This window comes from Apus apus, chromosome 7 (assembly GCF_020740795.1).
Source record: "Apus apus isolate bApuApu2 chromosome 7, bApuApu2.pri.cur, whole genome shotgun sequence".
NCBI classification, from domain to species: domain Eukaryota; kingdom Metazoa; phylum Chordata; class Aves; order Apodiformes; family Apodidae; genus Apus; species Apus apus.
The window spans coordinates 22,845,560-22,864,699 of record NC_067288.1 but is presented as its reverse complement, the minus strand read 5'-3'; the positions used below and the strand labels follow the sequence as shown (position 1 = coordinate 22,864,699).

Genomic DNA, 19,140 nt, shown 5'->3' with positions numbered 1-19,140 from the left:
GGCACTCTGCCGGTGGCGAGCCGTGGAGCTGTGCTTGTGATCCCTGCCTGCCCAACACGAGTGAAAGCTCTAAATAAGTTTCCCCTTTTACAAGCTTCAATTAGGGTTTATTGCGATGGGCGTTTAGATTTTAACGAGAATCAATTAACTGGGTCTGGGAACACGCGAGGTAGATGACTTACTTAGAGAGCTTCCTTAAAAATAGAGCAGGTTCTTCCCTGGTAACTTAAGGAAATGAAAACAAAGCACCTTGGCAAAGCTTGACGCTTCAAATACCTACAAAGGAAGTCCTTGTTTATATGTTTTTTTTAAAAAGAGCGGAGGGATTTGCCAACTGGTGTGGACTGTCACGTGTTTTGTGTTTTACTTAATATACTTGGTTTAGGCAACTCTTAAAAAAAGTAATCCTGCCCGTCTAAAGAAGTTTGTGATTTTTTTTTTTTTTCAGAGCTCTTTGAAGTGTCTTTGCAAATTTTGTGCTGTATTATGTGAGTTAAGCCAAGGCTTTATTTCAGAAGTCTTCAAAGCTTAAGTGGATTGAATGTTGACTTTTTAAAGTACTTAAACGGGGCTTTTGGAAGCTGATCTAATGATAAGTTTGCTAAATCAAGATTTTCTGTGTGCCGTGGGAGTTTCTGATGACTGATAATGTTTTTCTTGCCTACAATATATCTAGAGCAGCTTTTTATTGAGCTTTTTCTGCAAGCTTGCATTTTGGCTTCCACATCTCCTGAGATTACACGAAGGAACTGTCGGGTGGAAAATGAAAGTTTTGTATTGACTTTGTTGTTCATATCTTTGACAACTTCTTAGGACAAAGTTTCTACTTCATTAGTCTGGACCTGAAACAAAAAAAGTTCCAGAAGCTTATGTATCCTATTTGTTGTTTTTCTTTGTGTTACTCCTTTGTTCCTTCTTATATTGCTTGAAAACACCGAGCTTAATCCATTTTCCTTTCTTATCTCTGTGGTCTTTTCAGATTTACTCCTGAAAGGATGGTCCCTTTCAGTTTCCCTCTGTCCAAGTGTGCACTTTGGGACCCCATCCCCATGGGTGATGTCATTGGCTCACATATTGCCTATTACAGGTAGGAATAACATTGTTTAAGCTGCTAAGGTTGAAGTAAAATAATATTTATATGGTTCAACATCTCATTTGATCTTTCAAGTTTAGTGTATGAGAAGGCACAAAGGAAAAATAAACAGCTGGTGTGCTCATTATAAGTATATAAGAGAGTGAGAAAGTATATAGGGGTTATAAGTATATAGGGGTTTCAATTGGAAGGGTTTGAGAGCTTCCCTTTCTGTAGTGTCTCACACTCAAGTGGGTTGAAGGTACCTCAGTCTAAAGTGACTTACAATTTCTTTCTGTTCCCTTCCCACAGGGAAAGGTGTAAAAATAATGGCATGCTTGACATTTTCTATAACATGTTATTCCTTGTCTCTAAATATTTACATAGAAAGAAATACTTTTTACAAACTGGTTACATAGGGCATGCTAACGAGGTGATCATGTGGAGCATTCTGTGGAGCTGCTCCAGTTAAAATGTAGGTTTATTGTGTATTAATAGTTGGGGTGATGCAGAGAAGATGAGCTAAAATTCCATTGATCTTTTATACAGTCTTAATTCTTACCTTTTTGTTCTTCAGGGCTTTGGGCTGTTTCTGTGTATATTCTTTTTAAGGGACAAAAAAAATGTGGACGCCATTGCAACATAAAAAAAAACTTTTTAAAAAGCATAAAAAAAATTTGGATCTTAAACTTACTTCTTGTCTCTTTTTAGAAACCCAAAGGTATCTCTGATGGAAAAAACCTTGCGACTTGCCTATCGCCATGCAAAGCAGAATGAAAAGAAATTACTTTCCTGTTTTTTGCTTGGAACTCTTACAGTAGATGAAGGTAACTTAAAACATCAGGTAGACAGACAATGTTGGTTGCTTGATTAAGTTGTTATCAAGGAGCCTGAGTTGTTGCTCTTGAACTCTTAACTCCATTTCTTTATTTTAAAGGTGGGGAAGGTGTAACGCTAACAATAGACCGCTTTGATCCTGGTCGAGAGGTTGCTGGTGGTTCAGGCAAAATTCCAACTGCATCTCTTCCTGGAGACTTCTTGATTCCCTGTACAGTTAATGCCTGGGGACCTTCTTCAGATCATGTTCTAGTGCACAGTGCTGAAGATATTGGCGTGGCTTTCAAGGTAGGCAGCTCTTGGCGACTTTTGGGTCTCTTATACAATAAACTATCTTCTGGGCAGGATGTTGGACCATGCACAGGAGTTGTCTTTCAGCCACCAGTTTTAAGCATACTAAAGGTTGGTTGTGTGAAATGAGCTGCTCGAGTGTCATTGAAAAATGTATTGGAAACTAGTAAAATCAGTTACTCTTCACACACCCTTAAGGATCATCACACAGTCTTTAATCTTGCTGTCTGACCACCAAAACCAGTAAGACAAGGGTGATTGCAGTGAACTTAAGTAAGAAGAAAACCCCTTTTTCTCTTCACATCTGTCATGAATTAGTTATTTGTGCAATTATTGATAAAAAGTGTTGCTAGGCAAGGGCCTTGCGAGAAAGCATGTGAAGTCTGTGAAGGCCAATAGTTGTAGCTGAAATGTCTGCCTGTTCTGTAACCTGCTGTAGACACAAAATCTAGTAAATATACCTTCTGTTCCTGTAAATGTTTGCCTGTAGTTGTTTCTGTGTGCATTTTATAATACAAACAATGCTTGTTTCACATCTTTCTCATTATGATACATCCACAAGTTAAAATACACATTTCTTGAGTGCTAGAAAGAATTTGACAGATCATCTTGAGCCTTCTAGTTGTCCATTATTTTATTAATGTTATACAATTGAAGTAACTCCAGGTTTTTAATATATCATAAAGGAATTGCAAGATAGGCAATTCTTAATTTCAAGTGTATTTTACATTATCCATTATATTCAGTATAGCCATGAGTTCTGCAAATGTGGATTAATGGATTTTTATACAGTGCCTACTGCCATAGTGGCTATGATGAATGATTTCAGTTCCTAGTGTAATACAACTTGTATCATGGTAGTCATACAAAGACAATTTTGTGTATTTTACCTGCTCTCTGTTTTTCCTTCTTCTAGGGTCTGCAGCACAGTCTGTGCAGCAAAGAATCACTGGATCTTTCTAAGCTGCTCACTGTTAGAGCTCACATTGTTTTCACAGAGAACCTGGATAATCTACATTTTAATTTTCACTGGGCTTCTATTACTGCAGCAAATATATTGGAATACACCCCTGTGAAGTCTGTCCCAATTATTCCCACAGCCCTAGCAAGAAATTTGAACAGTACTATGAATATTGCACAAGTTCAAGGAACTTATAAATGTGGGTGAGTAAAGGGTGGTGTTAAAACTATGAAAGTTGCCTGGCAGTTTGTTGCATTTCCTAAAGCAGGTAGGTAGGCAATATCTCAACCAGTGCTTTGCTTTTCAGTAAAATAAATAGCATTAAAATAGAGGTAGCTTCTTGGTCTTGGAAAAATTCAAAACATTATAAATAAGAAGCAGGAGATGAGGTGGGGCAAAAATCTTAACTGGTTCAGTAGGAGTTCCTTACTTCTGACTTCAGAAGAAGGAACTTCCTACAAGGGTAGGGACACACACCTCTGATTAACATACTGACTGTAAACAGCATCCAGCTTTTTAAACAATATAAGTTCTGGCTGTGGAATAGAAATCAGCTGATTGTGAATCAAAGCTTTTTCTGTTGATGATGCTTGTGAGATGGTAGCGGGGAATCATCACCTGACTGAGAGCTAATGTAGTAGGGTGAAGGGAGGGTATATCAGAGAAAAACTTGAAGGAACTGAGTATCATCTTATTTGGAGCTTGTAAATGATTTTCTGGAAGTTACTCTTCAAATTTAACATGACTTGCAATTCTGGATTTGTTGTGAATACCTTCATATTAAACAAATGTGGTCTTGATAATTCTTTGATGCACAGAGAATGGATGAAAAGCTGGGGAAGTATGGAGGAAGGATGGTTTTGCTTTTTTCCCCAACTTTTTTCTTGTAGTATTTTCTAAGCTTGTACTTGCTTCTTCACTATTTTTTCTGAAAGAACACTGCTCCAAAATACTAAAAATACACCCAACCCCAACCCACCTTCTGCTCTTCTGCTTTCTTTCAGCTACCTTACCATGGACCAGACACGAAAATTGCTTTTACTGCTGGAGTCAGATCCCAAGGCTTATGCTCTACCATTAGTTGGAGTGTGAGTGTTTGGCTGTCTTTATACAGATTAAAACATATACTGATTTGAAGTGTATTTGAGGAATTATACAGTGGGAACTTGTTAAGGGAACTTTCTCTAACTCGATGTTTCTTCTTTCTTCTAGTTGGCTGAGTGGAGTTACTCACATCTGCAGTCCTCAAGTCTGGGCTTGTTGCTTGCGATACTTATTCAGTTCTTCAATTCAAGAAAGGCAAGTCACTTTTATCTATAAAACACAGAAGCTATTGGCTGCCTAAAACTGTATTCCACAGAAATGTGTGGCAACATGGGCTCTGCCCAAAGATATTTGAGGGAATTCTGTGATTTATATAAGAGGTGGGGGCTGTCTGTTATTTCTGGTTTTCACTTCTGCCTCACAAGTTTTTTATATCTGAAGTGTTAGGAAGCTGGGCTGATATCTCAAAGACAAAAGAGGCTAAACATTAATGTAATTAAGGTCACTGCATTTTAGTTTAAATAAGGACCAGGAAGCAGGAAACAGTATAAACAGTGATGGGGTTTTGGGTTTCAATATTTCTTATGGGTGTCTTCTTTGACATAGGCTTTCTCCCTGGTTGTATCTGACCAACATATTGTAGTGTATTGATTTGCAGCTAGTACTGACTTGTTATGACTTCCTGCTAAATATTCTGGTGTTATAGTTTTTGCATTCTAATTGCTTCTTTTTTCATTATGATGTTAGCAGATAATAATTCCTCATTCTCAACACCTTTTCATGTGTAACATTTGCTAAGTTCTATTTATATGGAAGCTGGGAGGGGTTTCAGGTGTTTATAGTTTAAAACTGCCCTTCAAATAAATGAAACCTAGGCTGTATGTGTCAGGATTTCTTCTGCTCAACCACACTTGCTTTTAAATTATGAAATAAAAACACATTTGCTGAACAAATGTGTCTGTCATTACAGAATAGACTTTTTCCATAACAATTTAAATATGCTCAAATACAGATAAGAGGCCAATTAGATTGTTAGATAGGCAAGTTAGATACTTGACTCTCATTAACTTTCACTGATTCCATCTTTGAAGTGGATTAGGCAGATTTGATGAACCATGCAAGAGAATTAACCTCTGCAGACTAACAGCCTAATCTGTGCATCATACATTTCATACATTTTTAACTCTTAAGTTGTGTCATTTTAAAGCTGTGTGTGAATGTGTTTTTCAAGCTTTTTGTTCTTACTGTTTTCTTCAAGTATATTACTTAGAAAAACCTCAGAGCACCCAAACACACCCCTTCCACAAGCATGTGCATTACAAGTGTTGTAAAAAGAAACCTGTTCTGAAAGTAGTGCTACTTTGTCCTGTAAATGCACATTATTTTCATTATCCTTTTGTGTTAAAAGTTGACTGTTGTTACTTACTGTTATTAACCTGTAGAAAAAAGTCAGTGTAATTTTTCTTCAAAAAACATCTGTTTCCTAATGAGCATTTTTTTAATATTTAGGTGTAACTAAAACCATAAGTGTCTTTATGATACATCTTCAATTGAATTATTGAAAAAAAACCACCACACTATCATTTTTACAGATTTTTTCTTCTACGGAATGATTGAAGTCTTCCTGTAATTCATTTAAAGTACTAAGAGATCCTAATGTTTTGAACTAAAAAGTTAATTATTCCAATTTTTCTGCTTTTATTCTTGCATGTGGCATCAGCCAGAAGTCCATCTGCTCAGTACTGCTCAAAATGTGGTGACCCACCAGTTTTGCTAACAGTCTGATAGTTTGTTAGGTATATTGTTAAACTGAGTGCCTTCTTCCTATTTCTTAAGTTGTTGTTTTTAATATGTGGGTACTTTATATTTTAGGGTTTTTTCAGAACCTGGGAGTTTTCTTATTGTGCTTTATTCATTGACACACAAGGAACCAGAGTTTTATGAGTGCGTTCCATGCAGTGGACAGACTGAACTAGGGTTTCAGATCCTAACTTGCAATGAAACAATACACCTTTTCAAAGTAAGTAGCTTGGTTTCCTACTGCATCATGATACCTTAAAAATTCACTTTAAGGAGGAGTCATTATAACTTACCCAAATGGAACTGCAGTCTTGGAAAGTGATGAAGTTCTGCAAAGCTCCCTTTTTTACAGCGATTACTGTAAACTCAGAATTTGTCACTCAAACTGAGATCTGACCTCCAAAGTCCACAACTGCTCACTTTTCTAATCTCATTAATGATCTGTCTTTTAAAATGCAGTATGCTATGTCAGATTTGGTGAGTGCTCCTTCTTGCTAGTGACCTTTTTGGCTGTGTGAGCAGGGATTCTGATTTCCTACAGCATTTGTTAATCCTGTATGCTATGTGCATGCTGGACACCTCTAGCAATTGCTATGGGTGATGCACATCAGTGCTTTTAGGAGAGTAAAGCTGGATGGATACTTATGCTTTGCTTGAAGCCAAATGCAAAAGGGAATTCAGGGGTTGCTAATCTGCAGAGCTCCTCCTGCACCACAGTAACAAACAGGAACAATTATATCTTTGTGCAAAGTAACTCTGAAAGAATTTGATGATACAATATGTGGGAGAGAATTAAAAAGCTTTGAGGAAATTCTAAGAAATCTCAGTTCCTTATGTTTTTCTAGGCTTGTGCAGAACCTGGAGTTGAATTGTTAATCTGCTCAGTGTATGCTCCTATGCTCTGGCAGAAAAGCAGCTAGCGTAATTTATGTCCTGGGCTCTTCTCTTTCCAATTAAATTTCCCTGTTTAGGTTTGCCTTCCATCTCTAGCCTGGCTACAGTTTAGCTTTGACAAGTCTCTTAATAGAGGCTCACTTCTGCTGTCTCCAGGACTTGCCCAGCTGTGGTGTGTGAAACAGTACAGGAAAAGTTGTTGTTTCCTATGGTGGTGAAGGTTTGTGGAAGAGTTTCTAAGCAGTTACAGCAAGGAAGCATCTGCTCATGGCTATAATTAGGCCAACAATTTTACTGAGTAGCAGGGGGAGCAGGGTTAAACAGGAAGGGAAGTCGCCTGCCTCCTTGTAGTGGTGAAAGAATTGAGAATTGAAAGTAGAGGACAAGCAGCAAATAAGCAGATATAAATGTCCTTAAAACTATTTCTTTGGGAGCAGCACCTCGGTGACTAAAAGGTGAAAGTTTCATGCTTCACAAATACAGGAAATTTCATTTCAGAACGTTGAGCCTTCAGACAAGAGCCCTATCCACTTTGAGTTGAGTGCAGAAAACCAGAATGCAGAAACTGAGTTCTTCAGCAGAGTTTGCAAGAAACTTCCTATCAAAAGGTAAACTTTTCAGGTGTCATTTATATGCAAAAAGTAAATATTTATTGGATGAGGGTTTTTTGACCTTCACTGTGCCAGTTGTCAGTATAGCTGTGCATACAGTGATCTTATATTAAAAACTGCATATGTGCTTCTGTTTATTCCTAGAGCTAATATTTTTCAATTAAGATGATAAAGTTGACCATGTTCCAAGAGAAGCTACCCACAGTTTTACTCTTGATACTGGTGGTTGTAATTTTTACAGTAGATTCTTCTAAAAAGGCTTCCTTCCTGATGGAGCTCATCTCACTGTGCTGAGCTGTGAGATTTGCCCTTTGAAGCAAATCTCTAATTGAAATATACTTAAGTTGGTAAACATGTTTTTTTCCTTCCAACTTCTCAGAGCTGTGAGACCTGGATAGGTTGAAACTTAGTGATTTTTAAGAACTTGACTTATCCATCACGTTTTTATCTATGACTATAAGATGGCCTTTATTTTAATGTAAACAGTGTTATAATCTTCACTGTAGCACTCCCAATCTTTCTAATATAGACCAGTCCTGACTGTTAGAATGTCACTTAAAAGATGTGTACGTCAGAGAGTGTGGGGAGAGAGAGTTGGTATGTCTTTGTCCAAATTTGTATTTTCACTGTTTGATCTTAGAACTGCTTTTTGTGTGAACTCCCTTGCTTACCAGGGAGGAGAGGTATAGCAACTGTTTCTTGAAAAAAATAATGCTGATACTGCACTGTAGATGACACAGTGAAAAATGTGAAGGTTCACTTTACTGCTGCCAAATCTGACAAGGAAACATTTGTAATTGAATTTATGTTTGATTTAGTCCTCCCCGAGGCTCTTCATCCAGCAAGTTGTCAGCAAGTGATCATGACTCTGGTGTAGAAGATGAGGATTTATCCCCCAGGCCAATTCCAAGTCCTCACCCAGTCAGTCAACAGGTAATGAAGTAATTGTTCTAGATATCTCAAATGTAATACAGCATTGTGTGAAAACTCATTGTAAGGGGACTGGAGAGTATAAGTTTTCTGTCTCAAAGTGCTAGCACAGGAGAGCAACTGAAGAAATGGACCAGGAGTCCCAACTCCTGCTATAGTTAACCTGCCTTTTTTCCAGGTTTATAAACACTTTTAATTCTTGTACATGGTAGAATTTGGGAGCAGATATAGTGGGTTCTACTTTGAGAATCTTGCTGCCATTACATGGACTAGCTGGGGTGTCTGAGGTAAAGACAGAGCCAACAAACTCCTTGTGTATTCCTGACTAAATAAAATAAAGATCTGCTGGTCTGTCCTTTTCTACTGAAGTGTATACATATACAATGAAATATTAGGCCTTGTACAGCAAAAGTCTAGAAGGATGTGACAGTTGTGAATTATAAATTATGTTCTGTAGCATCTGTCTGCTGGGTCTAAGAATAGCAAGAAGGGACATGTCCAGTTCTTGAAGGGGAAAGATCCACACTCAAATACATTCCAGGATGACATGGACCATTCTTTTGGTAGATGTGGCTATTCTGTTATAGGAAAGCAATTTGTCCTCTAAGAATGATCCTAGAGACCTTGCTTCTTTTTTTTTATTTTATTTTATCAATGGGTAGTTGGTTTGATGCTGGTAATGGTTGTATCTTGATTTAAAATGAAAATATTTTCTGTGATGAAGTTCTGCATGTGAAGAGCTGAAAGACAATACTTGAAAATAAATTTGGTTGTGTAACTCTCTTTTCAGGTTACTAGGATCTTTCCTTCTGTTCCTGAACTGTCCCTTGTTTTGGATGGGAGTTTCATAGAACCAGGACAATTGTCTAAGCCTGTGGGGACTTTGAATGCTAAAAGTCTACCTTCAGGGCTACCTCAGCCTATTAAAAAGAAGTGGTGCTTGGGATCTTCATACTATCCCACCCAACACTTTGAAGACAAGCAAAACTTTTCTTCTAATACAGGAGATTCCTCTTTAAGGCAATTACCGAACCATTCAAACCAGAAAATTCCAACTTTAAGGCCTTCCAGAGGAAAGCAACCTCTACTACAGCAACAGTTGAAATGTAAGAAAGCTTGCCCTCAATCAAGAAAAAGTTCTGGGTCATCTTCTCCTTCAACCCCTTGCAGTGGACCTTCCCCAGATACCTCTGTGCATCACCCCAGAAAGCCATCAGAAAGACTTGTGCTAAACCCTGATGGAGCTGCACAGCAGGGAGAGCCTCCAATGAGAAGAACATCAGTAACCAGTTCCAAGCAGCTTCCTGCTGTTACGCAGCCGATCCTCTACACCTCTGCTTTTTCACCACAGAGTTGCAGAAGACCACCAGAAGTGCAGGTGCCAGTCCAAGTGCCACCTTGCTGTCCAGCCAGTGTGTGCAGCTGTCAGTTTCCTGCTTCCGTGCAGTATAATCCAATAAACTCATGGCAAGGAATGGGGAAAATGAGCCACAAACACGGAGCAGAAACCCAATCAGAGATGGCTCAGCAGACTCCATGTACAGTGCTCCATCAAAATCTCATTTGCCCAAATATTTGCTGCAACCCAGGATATACCACAAGCAGCCCTATAAATGTGAGATATCATGGGAAAATGGGGAACTGTTCTCTTGACAATAGCTTATCTCCTGGAACAAGACAGCCTTCAAGTGCAAGCCCCTCTAGTCCACAGTGCTGTGCAGCCCACTCACCGTGCCTGCACATGGCTGCTGCTGCCATGGGATCAGATAATGGAATGATGGGATTATCTCCAGATGCATACCGGGTTCTTACAGAACAGGATAGACAACTCAAATTACTTCAAGCTCAGGTGTGTGGAAATGGCAGCTTTCTCATCTGTCTTCTTAGGGATTATGCTTTGCTAGTTCCCCGTGCCAAAGGAATTAAATTAAATTCTTGTCTATCCTTGTTAGAACAAGAGAGCCTGTCATACCAGGTCCAGTTTGGAGATGGAGAGGGATCCCAATTAGCTTGGCTATTTGGTGTTTCTTAAAATAAATGAAAACTACTTGATTCCTGATTATATCTTGCATTTATTTTTACAATATTTCCATAATGTGCAAGCTTCCCTTTTAGCAGACTGTTTTGTAATGCAAACCGGTATGTCTTCTATATGAATGCTTTCCTATATGTGCTTGTCTACATAAAAATCATAATTACTGCATGGGCTATATAGACTTGGGAATTATTGTAAGTGTACAGGTGAAGCACAAAGTGTTCTCGTATGTTGCTTTGCCAGCCTTCAAGCCTGCAGCTTCCTGGGCTACTAAGGCTGTTGCTTAGAAAACTTGAGTTGTCTGTCTGCAGCAGAATGGGATGATTCATCTGGTGTTTGTTGCTGGGCTGAAAAATTGAGCTTTGCTGGTTGGCTTAAATTCAGTTTTGCTATCAGGTTACATTTCTTCAAAATATTGACCCCTGAAGTTATACTGATGGCCCTGTATTTAGGAACATTGGTACATTACATATTTTTCCTGCTTCAACTAGAAAATGACAACTGAAACGTGCTTTAGATGTAGCTGCTGTATGTAAAATTAAGCTATCAAGGAGGGAGTTGTGCACAAGAGAGGAAAACCTCTCCTTATTGCTCAAATGCAGCCTTCACTGTTATGATACCTCTTCATGGAGCTATGAACTAATCAGTGGTCAGGGTGGATGCAAATACAAGAGTGAAGATTTCCTTGGCAACCTTAATTTTGTCATTTAAATGCTTATTTTTGTAATTAATACAAAGTTGGTTTAGCATAGTGTAGGGACAGTTGGCATATAAATTCTTGGCTGGTAAGTTGATAATAGGCTTTGTGCGTGAGTGAAGGGGACAGAGAATACTTCCAACAAGTAGAATGCAAAGAGGCTTTACTCAAGTTATCTTGGTGTGGTTTCAGTGTGTTTTAAAACCTCTTCTTTGCTGGCTCTGCCAACATCAAAATTGATGTTTTGATTTATCCTTCATGCACTGCTGAGAACTGGAAGGTTGTCAGCCTAATTTAGTAATTTGCTTTTGTCTGTTATGCTTTATATTTTATTGTACAAGTTATAAGTTTCTGATAACCGTTGCAGATCCAACGCTTGCTGGAAGCACAGGCTCGTCAGGCTTGTTCCTCTGAACCAGCTCTAGCTGGCCATGCTCTGCTGCCTGAGAAGCAAGGGGACCTTGTTTCTATGGAAACAGAGTCCTCGCCAGCTCCACACATGAGGAAAAGTGTGAGCATTGCTGTGAGCACAGGTAATGCTTTATTCCTTAAAAATAGACTGGCATCACTTTTTCTGGATGTTTCTGTCATTTGGGTGTGGATGGCATGTTTTGCAGAAGTGCTGAACATAGCAGCTAGATACAAAAACCAGCTGGGTTCTCTAGGTGTTGTTTGCAAGTTTAGGCTGGAGCTACTTTTGTCCTTGGCCTGCAATGACAGTCATTGCCATCACTAGAAGGATTACTCTTCCAATAGCTTTAGCAAGGTCTTCTATTTCAAATAATGCCTTATTGAAAGGAAAAACACAGATATATTTCTTTATTAATATGCTGTTTTGAAAAGTAATAGCTTCTATCCCATCTGGTGTTCTATTAAATAGATTACTGATGGTTTTTGTAAGTCATACATTTATATGAACAGAGGGGAGACTGTATTCAGTTTAATTTTAGCAAGTTACACAGCTGTGTCTGTGAAATTACATATTAATGCATTGGTTCCTATTAAATCTGTGGAAATATTGCAGTTAGTGATCTGGAGGAAATTTTAAAACTGGCTCAAGGTCAATGCATTAAAATGCTTTAATACCATTTATTTTCATCAAGTATGCTTTGGAAGGAGCTAGAACCTGAATGATGTTTTGGCAAGTCTTAGCTATTCTAAACCCTCAATCACTTTTTAAATGGTGAAGAAGCCTGTATCTGAGGAAGTTATTCCTCTAGCTCTACAAAGCCAAAGGGTCTCAGAAGATAGTAATGACTTTCCTTAAATGAGTAAATCTTGAATTCTCTTCTAGGTGCTAGCTTGTTTTGGAACACAGCCCCAGAAAAACAGGAGGACTCCGTCCCACAAGGGAAAAAAGAGGATGAAGAGATTTCTAAGGAAGACATAAGCATTTCAATTAATGCTGAACAAGATGCAAGTAATACAAGTATTGCTTCCTCCTTAAAGGTGGTTGACATGCCCAGCTTTGTAGACAGTATTCATCTGGTGGAAGAAGGAACTAATCAGAACACTCTCCAGTAAGTAATCAGAAATATCTTGTGTTCAGATAATAAGCTGAACTGCTTTCATAAGTTTCCACTTTTGTGATTTTATTTTTTTTCGGGAATTATGAATAGTCACCTGACTTGAGTTGTGTTCTTCCCCTTCTTTGTTTTTAATTATGCTTCAAATGGTACAGCTCACCAAAACAGTTGCCTTTACAGTCTGCATTTATCAGTCATGCACATTTAGCTAGCCTGCCTATCAGCAGCAGCTGATGGCAAAAGCCTTTAACTTGGAAAAGCATGTACAGTGCTGGCAGCATTCCCTTTCTTACCTTAAATCCTGAGGGAAAAAGGGAATGCTGCTGTAGTCAGTTGTTTTCCTGCAGTGGGTTTTCCTTGTCAGCATTCAGAACCCTTTCATTTCTGAGGGGCTTAGGACAAGGGGCTTATGATTATATGCCTGTTCCCTGGATTTCTATATGTTTTACACCTGATTGCTTTGTGTGGAGTGAATGCAGGTACCAGCTTCACTGCTGTTAATTTAATTATTTTTGAGCTCAGGTTCTTTTTAGTTCTTTTAGATGAATTTGGGAAGTGATTTTAAAAATATCTGTAATTATCTATATGGATGTTATTTTTACACAGGAAATAGCTCAACAGTTTAGAACTTGTAATGATCTACTATCTTCTAGGTATTAAAAAGCAACAACGGAGGGGAAAGACCCTTCCAGTTAGATTAAATTTCTAAAATACTCCCTATTAGGAAAGATAATGGTAATTAAGCTATACCTTAAATGTTTATAATCCTTGACTCAAGTATTATCTGCAAACATATACTGCTGCCATAAATGTTACTGATTCGAATCAGTCTTTTGAATATGATATGTTAGAGAGATGGCATCTTAAGGTTCTCTTCAACTTATATTCATAAACCTGTAAAGTAGCTGCATAAGAACATAAGAATGCAGAGCACCACCCAGATTTCTTTGAGGAGGAGGGGAACATTTTTGGGAATGATGAATAATTGCTGGTGTAACAGTAACTGATAACCTACATTGACTATCTAGTATGTCACGTGATTTAAATCTTATCGCTTTCAACACAGGCAATTGATCAGTTGAGTTCTGAAATTCCCTTATCTTCTACTTGTCTCCTGAGGAGGAACAGGAAGGGGGAGGAGGGTTGCTGAAGGATCTCCTCAGAATGATAGTACTATTGATATGTCTGGTCTCAAAAGGTTTATGCCATGCACACACCATCTGGCTGAAGGGGCTGCAGAGCATCACCTTGTAACTCATTCTGCAATACCCTTCTTATCTGGAAACGTCAGGTTCCTCATTCACATCTGCTGTTGAGAAATATTTCAACTAGGTGTTTGTTCTCAGTTCATGATGCTCAGTGTGCACTGAGTATGTGTATGTTTGTAATGGTGTCTTTGACAAGTTTTAGAAGTGTTTTTAAACTGCCTCAAGAATCTCGTTAGCAGTTACTCCCCATAGTAAAAACAGCTTCTTGAATAAATTATTTCAGAACATACAGAAGATAAATCACTCCTAAAGGCTTTTAAGTGGCCATGAAAATGCTGAAAACCTAAGACAAACTCTAGTTTGCTAGTAACTTTTAGTTTTGTCTGCTTTAAGGTGAAGTCATACAGTGTCCCTGGTTATGACTAGTTCAGAGAAGCTATTGCCATTTTCAAATCATCTTTTGAAAAACTAGTCAGGCTGGTGTAGTTTCACACCTCGAGGTGTATTTCCTCAGTCCTTTTGAAGGAAAATGACTGCAGAAAGCAAAGCCTCAAGCAGAAGGCAAACCAAGATCTGTTTCCAGAACTCGATTTCTCTCCCCTTCTGGTACTCATGAAAAGATAAGGTGGTAGTGATACTTGTGCCCTTTCTGTTTCGAGGAACTATCTAGGTATCTCCCTGGTCTCTTTCAGAAATGGAAACGTTTCCCAAGCACTTGTTCGCAGTTCATCCTTGGAAGAAAGTATTAGCGTGTCTTTACAGGAAGAACCAACAGAGGGAGCCAGCAACCATGTGGTGGTAACAAGCGAGCAAAACTCGGAGTCCCCAGCTTCGTTGCTGCCTCGCCATCCATCGGAGGAGCAGAAGCTTTACCAGGATTTATTGGTAATTAATATAAAGTTAATACTCTGCACTGATTGCAGTCAAAACAGAACACTGTTCAAGTTACTATGTGGTATGGGCATGAATGAAAAATGCATGTGGTTTTGAAGTTCACGTTGTGCTCTACACAAAGCTCCAAGTTTTTTACTTTCAAGGTGCTAAGTGGTCATTCTGTCCTTCACTCTCCCATGGAGTACTGTCTGCTGCCTCATGAATGATCATTCTTTACTTCAAATATAATGGCAATTGATAACTTCCCGAACTACTGCCCTTTAAAATAGCACAACATTGTACCCTCAAGTCCCTTAAAGGATAGATACCTTAATCTTGAAGAATATCAGTATGTCATGTGTTTAAATTCAGAACAGACTCTTACAGAAAGCTTGAAACGAAAAGTGTTCCAGTGTTTGAGTAGTGCTGTGAGTTTGTGGTTGTACCTGAACTGAATCTGAACTTGATTCCTTTGTCAGAATAAGCTGTTAAGCCATCTAGTTGTATTTTATGTTCCATAAGAATAAAGCAGGATTTTGGTTTCTGACAGCTCCTGCATGCCATAATGTCTTTGTCCATGTGGTCTTTCTCCTGCTCCCTTTTTCTGCAGGGCCAAGTAAACCACCTCTTAAAGTCCTCGGAAGAGCAAGATCACATGTCTGTTAAAGCAGGTTTGGTTAATGATGCTGATCCTAAGTATCAGGATATTGATGGTACAACAGAAGTGGCTTCAGAGACTGACACTGGAGTGATGGATAAGGAGAGTGTGATTAGTGCCACACTCAAACAACTAAAGAGTCTTGGAGTGACGATTGACTCGCCTGGCAAAACGAAGAAAAATACACACAAAGTGGAGAATGCCAGGTAAAATACTGGTTGTTTTGAGTAGTAATCTGTAGATCCAACCAAAAATGAACATTGGCTTAATGACCAAAGATAAGGGACTGTGGTCAATGCCACTGGGGATTTGTTTGGCAACTTGTTCCACATTTCCTCCAAAGATGAAATGCTGGCTCATGCTATGGATATTTCCAGATAGGTTTAAGAGCTGTGCTAGCAAAACACAGATTATTTAAATATAACATAAGTAGCTCTAGCTGTTAGAGCATCTGGTGATTCTTAAGGTATTGTGCATGCAGTAGCACACAATTCCTGAGAATAATAACGAAGCGGCTTGAGTAATTTCAATCCTTTGGGCTATGTCAAAATATTGTAGAGAAACACTGGGCTTGGGAGGCTGAATGTTAAGCAGCTGCATGTTTTGCCACTGCTTGTTAACCCTTGTGTTGCACTTCGTTGATACAAGTGAAACTGTTATCATGGCTTTGATACATAATCAAAACTGGTTCTGTCATAATCTCTTGTTATTTTGAGTGCTTTGATTTGAAAAAGGGAGGCTGCAGTGGCTGAGGAGGGAAACAGCCTTAATGAAACAGGAGAAAGATCAGAAGTAATTTCTGAAGGAGGTGTTTGAGACACAGGAATTTATGTAGCTGCTTAGGCATATGCTGACTGCCTGGTACAGCTTCATTCACTTTCACCCTTATTGTCTTCTAGATACTAGAACATAACTTAGATAAACAACAACAAAATATAATCATCTCCAAATCAATCTTCAGCTATGTATCAAAAGCTTTTTCCAGTCATAGAGTTTCTAAGCTCTCTTCTCTCCTTTTCACTTGAATGTCATGAGGCATTTTTCCGGGCTGCCTTCCTGGCTGGAGAGTGTGTATGCTCTTTTCATGTCAATAATATGCTAATAAGTGAACCTATAAGACAAAAGTGGCATTCTTGGAGTTTTTTCTTCAAACCTGGGGAGCAGGGTGCGATTCTTCCTTCTGCCACTTTCATGACAGACACAATTCTGAGAAAAGGTCTACAGCTCAGTAGAGAAGGAAACAACAGTGTAACTCTATAGCATAATTGGTTGTTCATCTGACTCAGGAGTTTACTCTCCCAAACCAAACGTCAGGATCTGTGCTCAGGGAAATAGAGAGATCCTTTAACTTTCACCATGAGGAGTCTGGGTTTATGAACTAATATATGATGCATGTACTAAATGCAATGGTTTGCAGCCAGTACCTGTGTACCAGAGCTTTCAGTCTTTAATCTGAACACCTAATGAATACTAGAAATTGGTGATTCACACAACAGAACAAATGTTTCCCTTACTGAAGGATGCCTTCAAAAACTAGAACCTTGCAGACTTCTAGAAACAGACGTTATGTCAGAGTTGCTGTAAAAATCATGGAATTTGCATTCATTGGAGAAGAGATGTTCCTGGGTTGTATCTTGTATCCAGATATAAATTTTGGCAGCATCTAGAGTCTTAGGATCAGAAATATATCATGTCACATTCACTGGTGAGAACAGACCGGGAGCTCAAACCTGCTTTAAAACCAAAACCAGCTCCAAAACCTGCTAGAGGTGGTTTCCTCTTCGTATGAGGTTAGTGGTTAGTATTGAATCAGAAGGGAGTGTCATCAGTTCCCTGACATAGTGTTTGTATGCCATTGTTATCAGCAGCTGAAGAGCTGCCATTTAGTGTGTGCAGAACATAGGATCCCAACACTGAGTAGCTGGATTGAGCTGTGGGAAAGGGAAAGAAATCAGTACAGGGAGCAAAATGAAATTATCAGATGACACTTGGAAATGGATACTTGTCCTGTAATGCTGAACTAACTTTTTGATGCTTTATTTCAGCATCTTGGCATGCATAAATCCTGAAGCAGTGGTTCCTGGACTAAATTATATGTCATTTGCCAATGTCAGCATGTGTGGATTAACTCCTAATGTTGTTGATCTGAGCATGGAAGCAAATGCTATAGCCCTCAAATACCTCAGTGAAAATCAGTTGTCTCGGCTTTCTCTCAGTCACTCAGGCCAAAATCCTCCTGCAGATTTCTCTTTCCAAGACATCTTGCATACAAATATGGACAAGAGCATGGTGGGTCTTAGCTTAATTTCACCAAACAATATGTCTTTTGCAACCAAGAAGTACATGAAGCGATACGGGCTGATACAGGGCAATGACAGTAGTGAAGATGAAGAGGAACTGCAGGTCCAAGATGGCAGTTCTGGCACTGGCAATAGTGAAAGTATGCTGGACAAAAACTGTACCCCTGTGTTGGATGGCTTCAACCACTGGACTCAATTATCCAAAAGAATTGATGGAAAACTTCCCATTCACCTAAAAAGTCACAGCAGAGAGTTGACTGCTTATGCTTCTCCACCAGAATTAAACAGCCCTGTGTTAAGTATTACAAATGAAATTTTTCCTCCCAGAGCAGATCAAGCAGATGAAAACTCAGTACAGATTTTAAAGGATTTAAAATCAAAAACCAAATTGTTACCTGGGAGGATTGAATTCACAGAACAACCTGGCAGGAAAGATGAAGGAGATATCCAAGTCTTCCCCAGAAAACTGCATTATCCAGCCCTTGAAACATTAAACCAGTCAAACAGTATGAATTCTGTTGGCACCATTCTTGATGTGAAGCAACTCAGGCAGTTGCCAAAGTTGTTCTGAACCTTCCCCCAAGATGGCTGGCAACCACTGTTTCAAATCCGAGAGGGACCTCACTGTACAAGACTACAGGAAACCAAGGATTAAGCTATCTTTGAAGAGCTCACTCTCTTGTAGCAACATGAAACTTTCAGAACTGTGTTTTCAGTCCAGGTCAGGGAGAGCCACCTCTGAATGCCTGGTTGAGACAGTGCTGAGCAGCACTGCAGTCTGTGTGCACTTTTGTTTACCACTAGATGTGATTTTAAAGTATCTAAAAGGTGAATCAACTTGACCCCAAGATGGACTCTTATTATACTTTTAGCAACAATTCTTATTTACAGGTTCTTCTGTTGACTTTTTTTTTAATACACTGAATTTTCCCTGTCTGTGCTAACTGTGAGCCATGGATACTGTGTGTGGCAGAGCAGGGGTAACAGAGCTAAAGCACTAATTTCTAGAAATTTGCTGACATGGTGGGATTACTGTGTGGGGGGTTGTGTCTCGTGGGAAGGGAAACTGTGGCTTTACTTTGCATAAGATTATTTTTAATTCAGCCAACATGGCACAGGTTGCTCTCTGTATCATGAAATGTTGGAAGGAAATTGGAAAAACTAGCACTTTTAAAACTTTTGTGATTTATTTTTTTTTCTGAATGAATGTTTTCTATTTATTTAAGAAGTACATATTGCTCATAAAGATCAAAGGTTCCATTAAAAAGAAAAAAAATCTTCAATTGTCTGATGTAGCCTTTATTTAAGATATTTGTGACTTCTTGGTCATTGTTTAGAAGGGTTTGCTAGTGAACTCTTCAAGAATCCCAGTTAGCAGAAACAATTTACTTTCTGTATTAACA

At 38.8% G+C, this 19,140-nt stretch overlaps 1 protein-coding gene across 1 annotated transcript; it reads left to right on the top strand.

Annotated features, from left to right (window-relative positions):
* Positions 1-992: 992 nt before the first annotated feature.
* Positions 993-18,757, top strand: STIL (STIL centriolar assembly protein). Its single transcript, XM_051624850.1, has 15 exons — positions 993-1,087; positions 1,784-1,899; positions 2,010-2,197; positions 3,117-3,364; positions 4,166-4,249; positions 4,374-4,460; positions 6,078-6,225; positions 7,383-7,507; positions 8,329-8,443; positions 9,231-10,289; positions 11,540-11,705; positions 12,467-12,692; positions 14,599-14,791; positions 15,390-15,643; positions 17,483-18,757. Exons 1-15 carry the CDS (start codon positions 996-998, stop codon positions 18,306-18,308), a joined length of 3,927 nt encoding a protein of 1,308 aa, XP_051480810.1. The 5' UTR covers positions 993-995; the 3' UTR covers positions 18,309-18,757.
* Positions 18,758-19,140: the final 383 nt, after the last annotated feature.